This window comes from Struthio camelus, chromosome 11 (assembly GCF_040807025.1).
Source record: "Struthio camelus isolate bStrCam1 chromosome 11, bStrCam1.hap1, whole genome shotgun sequence".
In the NCBI taxonomy this organism is placed as follows: Eukaryota; Metazoa; Chordata; class Aves; order Struthioniformes; family Struthionidae; genus Struthio; species Struthio camelus.
In genome coordinates this window covers 25,851,890-25,870,138 of record NC_090952.1, presented here as the reverse complement: position 1 = coordinate 25,870,138, position 18,249 = coordinate 25,851,890, and the positions used below count along the sequence as shown (strand labels likewise).

General features: G+C 42.4%; 1 protein-coding gene across 1 annotated transcript; it reads right to left on the bottom strand.

The window, feature by feature from the left end:
• Positions 1-1,014: 1,014 nt before the first annotated feature.
• On the bottom strand, positions 1,015-17,339 carry GCNA (germ cell nuclear acidic peptidase). The gene is made up of 10 exons (XM_068957551.1): positions 17,158-17,339; positions 15,887-15,936; positions 15,117-15,180; positions 14,112-14,188; positions 12,818-13,261; positions 10,832-11,006; positions 8,151-8,295; positions 5,927-6,065; positions 3,322-3,526; positions 1,015-2,250 (listed from the first exon to the last, which is right to left on the bottom strand). The coding sequence occupies exons 1-10, from the start codon at positions 17,337-17,339 to the stop codon at positions 1,998-2,000; spliced, it is 1,734 nt and encodes a 577-aa protein (XP_068813652.1). The 3' UTR covers positions 1,015-1,997.
• Between the last annotated feature and the right edge of the window lie 910 nt (positions 17,340-18,249).

The window sequence follows — 18,249 nt, the reverse complement described above, 5'->3', positions numbered from 1 at the left end:
TACTTGCCAGGGTCCGTGGCTCCTCTGACACAACAGGGGTGGGAGCTCGGTTTTTATTAATTTAATTACAGAAGTCAGTTCAGTAAAGAAAATGAGACCGAATGAAGCAGCCCAACACAGTCCAGAGCTCCACTCGACCACTGCCCTCCTTGGCTCTGCTTCCAGAAGACCAGATGACACCAGGACGGGCACAACTTGGGACAGTCTAAGAGCACCACGTCCCGCAGCAGTGGCAACACATCATTGCAGAGATCCTGTTTCCAGAGGGAAGCACCACAAATCCCATAGCCCCTTACAGGGGTTGGAGGCACAACCAAATCAGTGAGCTGCACGTCTGCCTGCATCACCCCCTTGCTGGTCCCTCCACCCCCAACCACCACTGCCTCCCCCTCCTCTGAAAAGCTGCACCTGCAGAGAGCACCCACCCCATGCGCTGTCGCACTACTCTCCTCCCCGTTCCCCTCCACATTTGCCCCATGCTCTGCAGCCCAGACCAGCCCTCGCCTCGCCGCTCCCCAGCCCCAGGCGGCATGCCCATGCTCAGCCACCAGCACGGAGCAGCTCAGCCGTGCAGTGCACTCGCCTCTGCTGCGGAGAGGAAAAAACGGGCGCCTTTAGCTCCAGCTGGCCGTTAGCATGGGGTGTTAGCTGCTGCACACCCCCCTCCGCTGCACCCCTGAACACCCTCAACACGAGCACAGCCCAGCACCACCTCCCCAATCTGCGTCCCCAGCCCAAACCAGGCTGCTTCCAGGAACGGGGGGACAGTGCCCAGGCTCCAGGCCTCCCATCTGCCCACCGACCCGCTTTCCTCCTCCCTTATCAATACAGAGACATACACTGAGCAAGCCCCTCAATTACTAGAGGAGCTACAGTAAGGAAAGAGGTGCAAGGCAAATGCACGGCCAGGACAGTGCTCTAAAAGAGAAGGCATTACCCAGATGCAGAATCTCCCAGAAGTTACACAGTCACAGTTAAATAGCAGTAAAGATGATGCCAGCTTCATTGCCACAGTTGGTATAAAAAGACATTTATTGATGATGCAAAACTGCGAATCACCTGAGCAATTTGTTCACGGCAAACACACACAGCAAGTCTTAACACACATTCAAATTCTACAGGAAAGATTCAAGTCAGCTGCCTATATATGCTTCTCATTCTCTCGTGGAAAAACTGTTCGAATTTGCTTTCTCCCCCACCTGCCCTTTTGCATCTATTTTAGTTTCTACGAAACCTCAGTTATTGAGGAACAATTGCCATCGAAATTTAACCAGAAAGATAGCTTTGATCTCAGTAGGGGCTAGAGGGCTTTAGAGAAAGCTCACACTGTCTCTAAAAAATTTGAGGCACCATCTTTCCTACAGCTTACTTTTAAGGAAAACAGCCAAGGACCATTCAATAAACTCTCCTTAGGAGAACACCTGGACCCACATTCAAGTCTCAGATCTGCCCTTCATCCAGACAGAATCACAGGACTTGGCTCATGTGCCTGAGTTTTCTTGCATCTGGCAATCCCAGATATACGCACAGCTGTTCTATGGCATGTTTATATGGAGTCTAGCATACCCCCTAAGTGAGCACATCAGCTACCCAGATGACCTACACAGCAAAACTATTGCTCAGTAGAGTCCCTGAACACGCGCTATGAGGCACTATGTGTAAATATCGTTAAGAAAACCCAAGACAAATATAGCGACTCCGTCCCGTGAAGGGCCTAGAACTGCATCTTCCCAGGTGCAGTAGCTGTTTACCTGAAGTTTGAGGAGGATACACAAACCAGTCAACTGCAACTTAGAGTACTGTTGCTCTGATTCCCCATCATCATTACTTCTTGTCCACTGTGTTACCCATTTCAGAAAAGGCCTCAGGATCTTCGACTGCTAAGCTATTAAAATTGTTCGGAATCTTCCAAAAAATTTTCTATATATTCCATGCTACTTACTTTAGTGATACATACAAAAATTAAGCAGCCTCAAGAAAGTACGAACACTGCGATTTTACAAGGAATCTTGAAGCCTAGTTTTTAAAGCAAACTCAGCACTGAGTTTCCTCATAACTTCTACATGGCTCAGCCCATGCTGCTCTTTTTTAGTAGATCCATAGTTTTCTTTCACATACTTTGCAAAGGGCGTTAGATGTGTCCTAGCAGGAGTGCCGTCTTTCCGAGTGGGCTGACTCAGGACCAGCTGCCCCCCGCAGCGTGCACACACAAAACGCTCCGTGTCCAGCGACTTGGAATGACGTCCAATCCTGAAATGGGAAAACAACTGCTTAGATTCCACACTTGCAGTAGGCAGGACTTGTGGGAAATGGCTCCTTTCTCATCTGCTAGACTACTTAGGTCAGATTTCTAGGCTACCATTATATAATAGGAAACAGACTGCATCCTTCAGAGTGAAGTGATTAAATCTGTATTAAGACATTTCTCCCCTAAAACTTCTTCCGTTGCCTTTTCCACATTTTTCAAGGTCTGATCAAATATTTAGGGGTCCAACATGAACTTAAGCCTAAATTCAGATATCCATTTTCACAGTCTTAATTTTTATTTACAGATTCTGTGGAGCAAAATTGGACAGCCATGACTGAATCACAGGCCATCTGGGACAACGGTTCAGGGGTGCTAACTGAAAATTATTTGCAGATTTTACTTTTGAAATCTATGTACGTTTTACTAATTACAAAGAACTTGGAATGCCTTATTTCTACCTACTAATACAGCAATACACCCTAGTACTTTGCTCACGTACGTTCTATGGGGCTGAGCCAGACCTGGCCAACGCTTCAACAGAGCAGGTTCACAAGCACTATTCCAGATGCTAGTGCATACTCACGACTGGAAAAAGTACTACTGTAAAGCTTATAACAGTATCAATGTTGACTGCGAAATCAGAAAGATGTGATCCAAAAAATGCACAAGTTCACTCAAGCGTGTTTCAAAGGCCTATAGTAGCGGGAGAATCCGAACTTGAGTCATTTGAGCAAAGTGTGAAAAATGAGAGCAGCCACGCAGGGTGTGACCTCTCCCCCTCCCTCAAAGCTGAGGCAAGTACTCTGACACGTCTTACTGCTTGGTCACTGCAAGACACTTCTGTCTGTCCTGACCTCTTGACAGTCTGGAAGTGGACCTACTTGGAAACAAATACGTGGAATCATGTAGCGAGATTCTGTGGGCTCAGGAAAGGGAAAATGGCAACTCAGATGACTATCCCAAGCACTTTACAGTTTAAGAGGTTCATAATTTCTACCACAGGAGACCGTCAAGTTAGAAAAAGTTAAAAGAAAAATCACATGCAAGATTATTGCACCACCAAGATTACTCACGTGGTTTTGCACAAAACACACTCATAGGTGAATTTGTACTTAATCTCATAGCTATGGCATCGTGTCACCACTGGCAGTTCTGGATGAATCATAGCCGATTTCTTGGCATATAGTCTCCAGAATTGTCCATGCCCATCCCGAACACCATTGATCAGCCAGGTGGCTGCATGGCAAACCTCATGAATCAGGGTGTCTCGAAGACGGTCTTGGGGTAAGACAAAAAAAACCAGAAATTAAGATCAGCCAGGCATAGGGAAGTACAGCCTCCCATCCTGAGCTCGCTGCTCCACTGTTGGTGTACACGTTCCCTGTTAACAGCTTGCTCATAGGTAGAGATTTCCCAAGGTAATAGTGTTCCGTCCCAAGTCTTAGAAGAGACTGCTGTCTTAGATACATGAAGACAACTAAGCTGCTGCATTCCCTCTTCAAACTGTTGCTTCGCAAGTAATTCTGTTAGCTTTCATTGGCTGCTGACTTGCGACTTCAATTGTTGCAAGAATAAGGGTAGACAGCTCTCTGGAAGGCTTAAACTGAGCACTAAGGCACCACTATCAGCATCTGTTAACTACATTAGTCATGTTATGTGCAATCTCTTCAGAAGCCTGGCAACGTCCACAGCTGTGAGAAATCAAAGTTTTGTCCAGACTGTGCTTTGGTGTTACTACCAAACTGTTGCAGAGTGCCACTTCAAGACACTGTATCTGGGAAGGCAAAAATCCTATAAACTGGTGATTCAGCTGCAGAGCACGCTGATAGAAATTAACGTCTCATACTTTTGCAAGTATAATCTATACAGACAATCCAAACATTGCATTTATATTCTCATTCTGCAGCTAATACAAGCTTCAAATACTATTACTATTCCTAAACTCATAATAAAAAGGAAGGAGAAAAGGAGGCTTCAGAGATGTTTTGCAGAAAAAGTCAGAACAAAGGCACGTTACCTTGCCTCCAGCAGTAATCACTGCAGATGTCTAGGGAACAGCATGAGAGCAAGGAAAGCATATAGCAGTAGTTCTTCTAACTGCTCTCCCAGCCCCCAATAATAGATGCATCAGGTTTCTGAGTCAGAGATGGTATCTTTGTATTTAGTAATCCTCTACGGATTTTTCTATTGCATTTGAACCCTGTAAGTTTTTAGCAAACACAACATCCTGCAGCCAGGAATTCCAGAGTTTACTAACACTTTCTGCATCGGTGGTATCTCTTTTCTGTGTTTTGAGCCCGGAACCCCTTAGTTTCACATTTACTGTACAACTCTTCCCTATCCAAACTCTGAGGCTTATAAGATACTGCCCTTCAGTCATTTTCCCTTCTCCCATCTTTTTGCCCCCTCATCCAAGAGTCCTAGAGTCTATTCAGTTTCTTGCTGTGCAGAGGTCTCTTCCAGACCTTTGACACTGCCCTTCTGTGGACCTTTTCCAGGTCCTCTCTCTTTTTAGGTGTAGAGGACTAGAACTACATCCAGGGAAAAAAGCTGCTGCAAGCTCCTCATGGCCTTACACAGCAGCACTTTGATGCTTCATTTGCAGACAGGCATCATCAGATAGCTCTCAGAACAGAGTCCTCCCTGAAAAAATAGGTCCTTCAGGCAAAGTCTGTTGCCATGACCCAGAGCTAATGGAGCTTAGTCTTAATACTGTAAATGACAGCACAGAGAATATTAGCTCCAATATCTAGCTTTGTAAAAACAGATTTACTTCAGAGGATACAATTTTGTCAGCACAAACAGTGAATTGAACATGTATTACAAGTATTTGTTGAACTTCAAAAACAAACTAGTGCTGCAGATCTCTTATGGTATCTGCAAAATTAAAAGAATTGCAAATTACTGCAAGGTTTGGGGCTTGTTGTTGTTGGGGCTTCTTCCTCACTAAGGTGCAAAGGTCATTTTGGAAGTCGGAATTATGAATACCTGGATAAGAAGATAAACGCCCCAACAAGGTTCCACTCCATGCGCTTCTACCAGTTCTGTGATTAACCTTACTAATTCTCCATCCTAGTCACTTCCCCACATCCCTAATCCGTTCCACCTCTCCAACTCATTAAACATATTTCAATAGATTTTAATTGCAGAACTAATTAAAAGCTACTACAGTAGCTCTTAACCTACAGTAACGGCAACATTCATTTTCCCAAAGTGGGGTAGGGGGGAGTAGGAGAGCAGGAATCTAACAGTTACAGTACCACCAAATAATAAAACTTAACTTGGCTCTTATCTGTCTCTATTCCAGCTTTAAGTTTAATCAACAAGGCACCAGGCTATGATGGAAGACAGATATTACACTGCAATATATAGTAAGTCTGGCCATATAGTAAGGTCTTTGAAACCAATACAAAATAGAAGCGTCAAACTATATTCTGAGGTTTGCATGTATAGGTAGCTATCAGTGTTTTCACATTTTGTGAATTCATCCAGCCTCTTGGAAGGGTTGTGAGGACAGGTGCTACTACCTATGCATTATTTTTAGGGGATTTATTTATTCAAGGTGACAAGAAATTTCAGAGCAGGGGCTGACTGTAGATCTTAGTTCTCAGATTCATGCTACTATCTTTAGAACATGGTTTGACAAAGAAGGATCAATGCATCTTTTCCTTTACTTACCTGCAGAGTCACAGACTTTCTCAGAGAGTTCTATTCGAGCGTAACGCTGTGCTTCAGGACTTTTTGTCTGCCCAGTTACACAATATCCTGCTGTTTTTCTCATTTTCTTATTCCAGATTATTTCCATTTTCTCGGGTAACTGAGGGAAAAAAAACAGTGCGTGTGATCTGCCCTCTCCTGCCCCCTGTACCTTCCTCAGGCCTTCTGGCTTCCTCCGTGTACACTGCACGGCCCTTTACAGCACGTCTCCGATCGCGTCCTCAACGCTGCCATCGCTTAAGAGGCAGACCCACCTTTCTACAGCTTCTCATTCCAGTCACCACTGTTTCTATTACCAACACTAAGAGTTTCACATGTGGGATCAGACCAAAAGTCCACTATTCTGCCTCCAACTGCGGCTAGTCTGTTGCTTAAGAGGAAATATAAAGACAGGTCAGGCATACAACAAAACTCTCTTTTCAAAGTACACTTCTTAGCTGCTAGTCATTTGAAAGACAACACCTCACTGAGCTGCAGGTGGTTCCTCTGCATTCAACAGCTCTCAATTTTTTAAAATGCGTATTACTTCTTAGCGTACATAACGGTCTGTGATCAGAAGTTTCACAGCTCAACTTACATGTCAAATATCATCTACTTTTGATTATTCTGAACCTGTAACTTGTCATTTTCACCTGATACACCCTCATTCTCATCCTGTGAAAAGGTGAATAATCATTGCCTGTTTATCATCTGCGCTGCTTCTGATTTTATAAGTCTCCATCATATCTATCTTCGTTAGCTTTTTTTTTTTTTTTTTTAAATACTAACAAGTTTTTTGGTCATCTAATTTAGTTAAATGAGCTCAAGTAAATGGTCCAACAAGAGTTAAGTGCCAGCACAAGGAAAGGGCTGAAGCACTGGAGAGCAACATCTTTCAGCAGCAGTAAGCCCTTTCAGCTCAGCTTTACGTGAAACCATGGCTTCTGCCTCTCCTTGGTCAGCTAAGCAATATCTTCTCAGATGCAGAGACATTTTCCTTCCTGAAGGAAAGCCAGCTGCAATTACTAAGGGCAGCGTCCTTTATTTCAAGGATGTTTCTCTTCAGAAGAGGTTCTCAAGCATCCCAGAAGATGCCGCGTGAGGTCAAAACGGCAGTTTTCTGAAAACGAACTTTCAGTTTGAAACACAACTTACAGCTTCAGATTTACTCCAAAACGTTACTCAACGTATAAGCAGTTTTACTGTTTCACAATGACAGAAAAGAACATATAGTAGCAATGCACGAAGACTGCATGCAGCATCACTAAACACGAGACAACAGCCCCTGACACCAAGGAGAGGTGCTTTTCATCTTCAGCTCCCTGCTCCTGGATGCACGCTCCCACCTTGTGTCAGCTGCCAGCAAGCAGCAACATCTCTCCTTCCGGCAGCTGTGAACCATTCGACCAAGTTACATGAGAGAGTTACTTTGACAAAGGCTGCAGTTCTAAAGCAGCTTCAGTCAAGCAAAGCATCGCCTGCTGTGGACTTATATCCCAGCTCCACATTCCCATCATTCACCTTTTTAGCAAGCTGAAGCAGCTCAGCTGAGGGTCCGATGAACACCTAAGCTAACACAAGCTTGTAGGGAGGAGTTGGGAACGGGACATACAGAGCAGACGCAACAGCCAGCAGATGAGTTTGTGCTACCCACTAGCTATTCTTTAGGCTGTGGTAACGCTGTAGGGTCCACTAGCACATGCTATTGAATAAGGGCTGACTGAGCAGGGGTGGGAGACAACCTCAAGCTTCTGTCAGCAGCAGGAGGCCTTAGGTGCCTTGACCGGGGCCCCGTACCACACAAGCAGCAGCAGCAGCAACACTCCTAGGCTACCAAGTTGATGAGCATGTGAATTCTAGAAAACATGAGAGGTATCAGACACCTCTTCAGAAAGGAAACTGACCCAAGGCACCACTTCACGTACGAATTTACCTAATCAAGGACTCTTCTGGACATCATCCAAATTGTCCACTTAAGGATGGTGTGCCATTACAGCTGGGAAAGCAAGCTGTCTCCAAGTTAGAAAACTTTGGCACCACAGTGGTGACAAATCCCCTCTGAAGCAAGTTGTTGGACCCAACGCATACGTAAGTCCAACTCTACCAACTGAAGGGGATAAGGAGCAATCACATCAAAAGGTGAGGAGCAACATATTAATCAGCATTTTATCACTGTGGAAACGTGATTTTTTGTTTTAAAGCCAACCTTCTGCTCAAAAACGGTGCTGTTATAGAGACAGTATAGCTTCTGGGTCAGGTCCTCTTTATTTTTCTTGAAATACTTCACATATTGGGATGCTGGGTTTGAGAGATCTCGCAAGAAACAGCCAGGCACTGAGCACAAATTAAGCCTGCAAGAGAAAACAAAAACAAAAACCACACACACAAAACAAAACCTTAATTCAGTTCAGAAGTATCACCTTGAAAAATGAAGGTCACTTTATAGCCACTAAATTTATATGGCACAAAATCTTACTGACTCTTTTTGTTAGCAATATTCATGAGGCCAGTTTAGGGCACATGATTTTACTGTTTGCTCTTCAAGGCCCTGAAGAGGGAAGGAGAGTTGTTGCGATAGTCTTGCAATTGTTTCACTAGCTCAGAAAACTAGATGCGTGCTCCTACGTGGGAAGGGGGGACAGCTCAGATGTTCCTCTTGGAACAGGAAGTCACAGTTATATCAAAACTTGATTAATATATGAACAGCCCTAACATCACCACACACAATGAAAGCATATTTTCAGGGAAATGACCATAGACATTTTAGGGATCCTAAGAAAAAAAAAAATATTCATTCAAGGAAAGCAAATATTCCACTAGGATGGCAAATTCCATTTCAACACCTCAGAGTTCTGATATAGTATCTGCTTTGAAGACACTACTTAAAGGTTTAGTATTAGTACACAAAATGACTACAGAAAACATCACCTGGTTAAGAGGCAGAATAAAGGCAGCTATAAAAAAAGGCATTTCTCTGAAAAGCTTAAGCTGCATCCGCATACAGAGAGAGAAACAACCTAAATTCTTCAAGTTATAATGATGCATGTCCAAAAAACCTGAAGAAGAGCTTGTTAAAAGGAAAGAATTACTTATAAAATCAGTTTTGATATATACCAGAGGCAGGCAGCCCAACAGATAAAAACTCTGGGACCAGTGCGCACTAGAAGTATGCTCTGTCAAGACAGCAAAGAGCAAAAAGGTTAATGAGATTTCTTTTGCACGAGCATTAGCTATAGAAGAGCTCAGTAAAGCTGAGTGGATCTTTTTAACGTAGCTTTAGACTTAACTTTCCAGCTGAAGATCAGTAGGACAGTTTTTAGAACCAATCAACAAGCTGAACGCAGAATCACCATGACTAGCTAATATTCACCTAACAAGTTTAATTAGAACTCAGATATGAAATTGTTACACTACTCAAAGGGTGAAAGAACCTACAGCTCCTGAGAAGTGATTAAACAATATGAAACACTGGATGGCAATACTTTCCAGTGATGAGAGTTCACTACTGGGATCAGATTTGGGACATGCTTTACAGAATGTTTAGGTAAGGAAAAGGCTTTAAGCAGCAAGGTGTCAAAGACTGCCAATACAAAATTATTCAGGGTTGCCTAAACTAAATCTCATCAATCTTGAATTGATTTTTAAAAAGTGATGAAAGTCTCTTACTGTAAAAGTGAAGTAGTACAAACAGGAAAAGCACTTCAAACAACACTGGCTTGTATATTATATATTATATCTAATATTGGTGCAACTCTATCAGTTGCTCTAATAAGATTATTTTCCTTATAAAAGGAATATTACAAAGTTTGCTCTGCAAATGCAACTCAGAAAACTTGACTGGGATTCTTAACAAGTCAAATTTATTACACAATTCTTTGCCCTGCATTTCGAAATAGGTCAGATGAAAATACAAACAGCTCCTCTTAAAGCCTTATGATCTACTCACGTGTGTATACGTTGCTATACATACGTCTGCACCTATTCCTCCCCCCTCCGTTCTAATTCCTCCTGTCTCAGCAATGGGCAGAAAGATATCAGTGCTAAAAGTTACTAGAAACATAGGCAGACTTCCATTTGAAAATGAACTGAAAGCACTGTTTAGAGACCAGGCAAATAATAGATGACAGAGAAACATAAGTTGCGTTTAAAGGGTGTTTTTAAAAAAAAAAAAAAAAAAAAAAGGAGCCCCTTGTTAACCTCTCAACCATGGAGGCATAAAAACAGTATTTGCGCATTTGGAAAATAAAAAGCAAAAACACTGTTCAGTGGAAAACTGGTCTCCCATGTCACTATCGCAAGATGAGGCTGCAACACTTACAAAGATCTGGCATTTGTAGCTCTAAATCGTGCTGAGGATCCAAAAGACACCCAGAACATCTCTCAAAGTGATCCACCAACTGCTGTCCAGTTCTGAGCAAAAGACAGCATACGTATCTTCAAAACCCCAGAACATGAAACCATAACGATCATTCCTCATTCACTTGCTAATTACCATTAACAAAGGTCCTGCAAGGGAATCACCAACTCCTACATGATGATTCTGAGGACAAGGCAGTGACATAAAGAGATCTAAAACAGGGAAGAATTTAAGATGTAGCAGCTGTTTACATACTCTGTATCTTAAGCCTACGCTTATCCTACTGTTCCACCCTCATTTACTCTACAAAATTAATCTCAGTTTCTTTAACTGGAGATTAGTCTAGTCTCAGGTATGGTGGGGAGAACATAAAGCTTTACTTTCCAGCCTACAACTTTTACAATGGATCAGTAACAGAAGTTTCCAAACAGAAAGAAAATCAGAATTCCATCCTGGGCAAAATACTTCTCAGCATCTCTTCATCCAACTACAATAGCCCTGGAACACAGCATGAGTGGAAAAACACTTACTTTTCCTTTGTCTGTGCTGATGGTGAACAACTGACCGATTCGTTCCCAGGAATTCTCACCGAAGCCATTATCCTGGTAGGTGTTTCTTTAAGTAAAATGGAGTTTGACTTTGGCATCTTGCCTCCCTCCCCCTTGCTCGAGGGGTGAGCACCTTCACAGGGTGACTTGAGGTTTTCTAGTTCAAGAGAAAGTCAAAAATATTGCACACTGTCAAAGAATCAGGAGCGTAGATATCAATCAGAAAACAAACAGCTGTGAAACAAGTCTATACATCCCATCTCAGCATACACACTCCTCCTGTGTGTCTGTGGTCACACTTGGATGCAATTGATTTAAATATATCTAATTGCAAATGATCTTTTTTTAAAGTTGCCATTCATTTGGACTGACAGACTCCAATATTTCAAATACTTGTCTAGAACAAAAGGAAAGAGAAGGGAAAGCATTTGTGACCTCTCTCATGCGTTTTCTCCTGTGACATTTCACCAATTCAAAATGCACCATTGCACATCAAGAGCAGTAATGCAGAGATACTCTTTGAAGAGAAAGGAGGAGAAAAAAGAAAAACAAAAACCATTTCAAACTTCTATTGCGTACCTAAAGTCACGCTGTTTGTTCCTAAAGAAATACTACTCTACTACATTGCAACGTAAGTAGATTAACGTAATGATAAGAAAACCCATATCAGGAACCAGCTTCATTAACAGCACTATATAAACTCTATAATCTTTACGATCTCTACCTTTAACACAGCAAAAACTGACATACAAACTTGTAAGGGGAGCTGGGGGAAGCAAGCAAGCTATAGTGACTGCACAGCCTGCCTTTTCTAGTTCAGATGAAAGCTGCCATGCTTATTCAGACCTTTGGCCTAGTTTCTCTATGACATCCATCAGGTACTCAAAGGTTTAAGAAATCGCATAGGCAGGAAATACAGGATATGTTATCAGTAGGCTTTCTTCCTAATGCAGTCTCACAAAGCAGTCTGAACAAACAGCTGCTTATTCTCCCAGTCCACATCCAGACAGATTGCTAGAGTGACCGGCTCTGACAGAAATCAATCACTACTTCAAAGTTCACAGTTTCAGTAGATGTTATCTCTGCTGGCTTTTCCACAACCGTTCAGAAACGGTTTCCTTTCACTAGTCAACAATATAGAGAAAACTCACAAGCAGCTCCCGTCTCATCTCTAGAAAACAAGTATCACGTTGCCATATCCCAACTCAAAAAAAAAAAAAAAAAAAAAAGAGATTTGCTCTTTTCCAGGGCATCTTTCTGTGCTGCTGACTTGCCTCTTCCACAAGTCTCCTTGCCTTGATTTAGTACTTGTGAGGAAGGCACGATGTTTAGCATTTTATAAAAAAAAAAAAACACAAATCTCTTTCTCTGCCCTTACTCAGCAATAGCCCCTTTTCCAACAAGTCTTTTCCCTCTCTGCAGCCTTTCAGTTGGAGCTCACTTCTGTTAGTCAAAGGACAGAAGCAGCTATTGATTTATCAAATTCTCACTGTAAACTGTATTTAAATAAAATAGCAAAATCAATTATAAATCCAAATAAACACTAAATCAACAGCACCCAAACTGTTCAAAATTTCAGTGTTACCAAAATGACAGCTTCATGTTAGCTACTATCATGTTAAAAAAAAAAAAAGAGACGTCATTCAAAACTACAACTTATTTTTGTCTTCAGAACAATTTTTAAATAAAGCTAAAAAATACCCAGCAGTTATAGGAATCATGAAAACAAGTGACAGTGAAAACTTAAATCTTGATACCATAAGGCTGGCAGAATCACTTTTCAAAGTGTTCAGAGAGGAATAATTTCTGCTTACATCAAACTGAATTGCAAGAGTCTGGGTTGCGCTCCTAAAGCATATGCCACACACATGAATAGAACTAGGCAATGGGTTGCCTACTTCTGGGCAATGGGTTGCCTACATTGCTCCCAAAAGGTAACTCAGAGGTTAGCTAAGAATGATTTCTTACCTTTCGTGCTTGGCTGGAAGACCGTTTTACTTGTACTTAAGACAGGTTTTCGAGGCAGACTTTGTTTTCTTATCCGCTCTATTAATGACTCAAATTCACCATCAGAGCTATCTGATTCTAACTCTGCGCTTTGCTGGAGTGCCAAGGCTGGCACTTTATTTTCTGTATTCTCCTTTTCACAAATTCTTTCTTTCCCTCCAAAAAGCAAGTCTGGACTACATCTGGAAATCAACTCCTTCTGATTTTGTGGAGGAGGGAGTTTTATGCACCTCAGATTCTCCCTCAAGTCTTTCACTCCCCCTTTTTGGCGGTCATGCCATGGACTCTCTATGAAGACAGAATCTTCACTGTCACTTAAAGCATCCAGATGCGGCAACTCTTGGGAGCAAATATTTTCTTTTCCAGAACTCGTTAGCTTCTTCGGGATCTGAAGATCCTTCCGTGCTGCAATTCAAAAGAAACTACTTAAAGTCTTGGCAAATTCACTTAGGAGATCCACCTTTGTCTAAAAACAAGAGGATTCCTTGAAAGTTAGGAAAAGACAAAAGGAGAGAAAGGTATTTTCGTATTTGCTTTATTACACTAGGCTAATTTACCATTATACTAAAGTCACCGCAAGAAGTATTAAACACTGTATACATACACAGGGTCTAGGTTACATCAGCCCTCTGGTCTACCAATTCCCCCCCACCCCACACCCAGACGTGAATAGCTAGCTAGCACTGGCACAATCTGTATTCCTGGTAACAAAAGTTACATATAAGTAAGAGTATAATTGAACGTTCACTATTCAAAGAAACGTGCAGCAAATTTGTACTAGATACTAGAGGGGAGAGAAAGAAAGAAAGAAAAAAACCAAAAAACTTTCAGCCAAGCTGGCCTAACCAAAGCACATAGTAAACGCCTTCTAATGCCAGACGTTCCTCCTTCCAAGTCAGGACACAATGGGAAGGTGGACAAAACGGCATGCCACTACTTTGAGTCCTCAGTTGTAGAGGAAACATTACAGAAAAATGGAGATTAAAGGAAAAAAAAAAACACCCACACAACAAAATAAAAAAATCACCCCCCCCCCCCCACCACAGGAATAAGAAATGAACAATAAACAAAATGGAGAATTAATCCAAAAGAAAGGGAGAAGAATTTAATCTGTCTTCTGTTACCCCCCCGCCAAAGTGTCCAAATGATCTTATATTTAATAAGTTCTCCCAAAAATTTGTTAACTCAGCAATGTACACTGTCTTCCCACCCAATAAAGTTGCTGCTTCGTATTTGTTGTTGGACAATTACTTGCCGTTCTTAGTTGTGCTGTTTCTCTTTTTAAAGTCCAAGAAGAAATCGTCCACTGAGTCATCGATGAAGTCCTTCAAACTGTAAAAATAAGCAATAATATGAAACACCGGTAGGCATAAGCATGAAAATAAAGGAGTAAGTTTGTCTTACTGAAAGCAAACCAAATCATCTAGCTTAACTTTATCAGTTGCTCGCAACAGATGTTACTAACGTCCGTTAACAGGTATAGTATTACTACAAGTTTGAGCTAAAGGCTCAATTCCACCTTGCCATAGGATGCTTTAAAAGTTCACAGGTCTAACAGGATAATGTTGTCAGTATTAACATTTGAGAGATAGCTAGCAATTTATCCAGTAACTGCAGATAAAGAAACCTGAAGATGAGATTTAGAAAGCTCTACAAGGAAAGAAATTCATGCTGCTGTACAACAGAAGACTGCTTTGAACATGAACTTGTGAACTATGCAAAGCTCTCAGTGCTTTTAAGAGTCTTCTTGACTATTCTAAACTATTGTAACCTATGCTGCCAGTACTTCTACAGTCAGTAGTTTATAAATTAGGAGTCTAATTTGTTAGTTGTGAATTCTTCTACAGCAGGTTTAACACCTGTCTCTTCCCAGACCAATGAGACTATTAGCATCAGAACCAGAGAGGGAGGCGTGTTATGAACATCTAACGCATAAAAAATTGATCAAAGAGCAAGTCAGAACAGTATGAAGCAACTGCATCATCCAACAAACCCAGCATTTAAACAGGTGAAAGATGAGAGGTGAATTTTCTACAAGCTGTACTGCCCTCAAACAGCAATGAAGCACGTACACCTCCCAACGCCCCACTTCACCTTTGACCTGAACATACACAGAACGAACACAGACCAGTTCTTCTGTCTGCATTCACTTCTATACTCCTACCAGCCTAAGAATCACTAAGAAATTTTTCTTCATTCTTCTATACACAGAGTAGCAGAGGTACATAAATACTGGAAAGTCATTTAGTTCAGCACCAACCTCACATCCTCCTTTTTGGAAACTTGACGTGTCAGGGATTTTGGAGTTTTCATTCTAGCTAAAACTGAAACAATACAAGATTTATTGAGAACAATACTCCAATGTTAAGTCACGCATTTTTAAGAGAAAAGCTTACAACAAGAACAAATTCAATCTAAAGTCTTAAAAAAAAAACAAAAAAACCAAAAAAAAACCACACACACACACACAACACCACACACGCACCCCCAACACCAATAAAGAATCCTTTTAATACAGTTCCAACTCTCAATTCCTCAAAGCTGACAACTATTTAGTAAATCCTTCGTTATTCAACCCTTGCCCAGCATGAAGCCAAAACAGTAGTGCTGTTATGTACCTTACAGCATCCAGTACAGCCTCCTCTCAAAACACAGACCATTAGGAGAGGTAGAGGCTGGGACCCTGAATGCACCATCAATATTTTGCTGAAGCGTTTCAATGACTGTAGGCAGCAGTTTTCCTACCACAAAGAGGCGTCTGTATGCTTGATCCACTAAGTGGCTCCAAAGGAGCCTTCAAACAAAACGTTAACAATAATATCCCGCTTCAGAACAACAATGCAGCTGTGACTGGTAAACATGAAAACATAGCGCAGGCAGCAGCATTGCACGTGCTTAAAGTGACTCCTGAGGCATACAGAAAATGCTAGAATTTAACACACGCTCCTCATTACCAGAGATTCAGGCAACCCAGATAGAAATGCATTCTTTTCATACTCCTTCAGAAAGGAAACACGTGCTATTACTTACACATTTCAAATTCCTCATCATCACTGCTTGAAGAAAAGTTCAGAGCATAGCTGAAATTCAGAACAGTGTCAAGAACGTTAGGTCTGCAGCACACAGATCTGCATCTCATCTGGTCTGAAACATCCGTGCACACCGAGAACGAAACTCACTAAAACACACTGAATTTCTCAAATAGCCTGAACTGTTTCAAATCATTTAAAACAGAAATATTAAAAACTTGTCTATTAGAACGTATAACAAGAACACACATTCAATATTCAAGAAGGAATCTATTGCTGTCAAACTCAAAGACAGAACCAACTTGGAGACACTAGTTTAGCGCATTATGCTGGTTTAAGTTCAAATTGGCTGTCAGAAGTGACAGAAAGTCTGTTTCTCATCTCAGGTGTAGTGTATATACTCAGGCAGAGAACACTGAGCTGTATTAAGTCTGAAATCTGGAAACATGCATCAGTAAGAAACAAGCTGCGTTTAAATAATATGCGCTTTAAAATGATTGTCCTGAATATCTTTACTCAAGCTACTGCAGTTTGCTAGATATTTTAAAATGCGTTACCACTTGGATTGCAATTTCCATGCAAACACAGAGGCAAGCCACAACATTTTGTTTTATTGGATGATGTATGCACCATTTTCTGACAAAAACAAACATTAACAACTTGAAAAATACATTATGTGATGGCTTAGAAATACGAGGATGCCTCTTAAGTTACATTAGAGCGAAGTTATACTAGAACGAACCTTTAAAACTATAGTTAGGAAACATGCTAATACCTACCCATCTTTTATAAAAGATTTAGGGATGTAATCCAAAATATTTAGAATGATTATCAATAGCGGTAATTAACAACAGATAATAACATGCAATATTAAAATAGCTATAAACATTGTTTTAAATAATACCAGTCAACGATATAAAATATTAAAATAATATAGCTATATTATTTTAAACAATAAGCCAATTTATTACATAAAATATTAAAGCCATAATAGCCGTAAAATATTGCTTAAAAGGATAATAGCTAATAATCATCATCGCTAGACTGAGACGAGCTCAGAAAAGGCACGTTCGCCGCAGAAACGAGGGGAAGGCGGTCAGTCTTCTTTCTGGCTCCTCAACCCGGCAGGCATCGTCGCCACCAGGAGAGACCAAACCACCGGGAACGCAGCTCTCCTGCCCGCCCCAGCTTCTCCCAAGCCCGAGCCGAGGCGGGGGGGGGCGCGGGCCCCCCCCCCCCGGGGACGGGCCGCGGCCCGGGGCAGGGCCTCACCTGCCGCCCCCTGCGGCCCGGCCCGCCGCCGCCGCGCTCCGCGGCCTGCCGCCGCCTGAAACCGGAGCCGCAGACCAAGAGCCGCCGCCGCCGCCGCCGGAGAGGCCCCGCCGCTGGCCGCCGCAGGCCCCCGGGCGCCCCTGCCGCGGCGCGGACGGCGGCGGCCCCGCGCCCCGCTCCATCCCGCCGTCGAACCGCCCGCGCCGCCGCAGCGCTTCCGGGGCACGGCGCCGCGCCTGCGCACAGCGGCCCGCTCCCGCCCCCCCCCCCCTCCCCGGCCGTACTTACGGCCCGCCCGCGCGCGCTCCCCGGCCGTACTTACGGCCCGCCCGCGTCTCACGCGGACGCCGCCGCCGCCAGCCAAGCCAAAACTGACACTGGACTCCGATTTAATAGCAGATTCAACAGTTTGCAACCACAGTCTCGGATCGTAAAAAGGAAGTTTAAAAATTCCCTAATGATATCGGACAACTGTTATGAACAGGACAGGGTATAAATGTGCAAGTCCAGAATTACAACCAAAATTTCTTACTCGTGTTTTAGGCAGTGATAAAACTCTACCAAGAAATCAAGGCATTGACACTAGGTATTCATCAGTTAGGATACATTCAAGCATCAATTGAGATTTAAATGATAGGTGCACCAAAAAGCAGCAGTTGGCAGAAACAGGAGTCTCTAGTTCAGTACCAATAGGAGACAAATCGTTACCTGTGTTACTGATCAGCAACATCTGTAGCACAATTAGCAAGATTGACACTAGCTTCAAATTGCAGTCCTTGACCCGCTGTAGAGGCTTAGGATGTTAGGCAATATTATTCTTGCTCATTCAATACAAAAATATTAATTTACATACAGGTCATGCCCTTCAAGGTACCACATAGTGTGAACAGAAATGACACCAACTTGAAGAAGGGAAAAAAAGCTGCTGTGAGGCCCCAGAACACTTCAAGAATCAAGTATGTACACAGCCCTTCAGAGCTTTCACGTTTGGATGTTTTCAGTCTAACATAGTGGGGATAAAAGTATTTAAGCAGAAGATCTATACTTACCTGGGATTATTTCCGCTGAAACAAACAGAATTACTTAAAACAA

Excerpts from the sequence above, each read along its gene's own strand:
- GCNA (XM_068957551.1), bottom strand. The coding sequence starts at position 17,339 with ATGGAGCGGGGCGCGGGGCCGCCGCCGTCCGCGCCGCGGCAGGGGCGC. Across the intron at positions 13,262-14,111 it reads AAACAGCACAACTAAGAACG|CACGGAAGGATCTTCAGATC; the intron begins GCAAGTAATTGT and ends TTTGAATTGCAG. Across the intron at positions 3,527-5,926 it reads GAAAGTCTGTGACTCTGCAG|ACCGTCTTCGAGACACCCTG; the intron begins GTAAGTAAAGGA and ends TCTTACCCCAAG.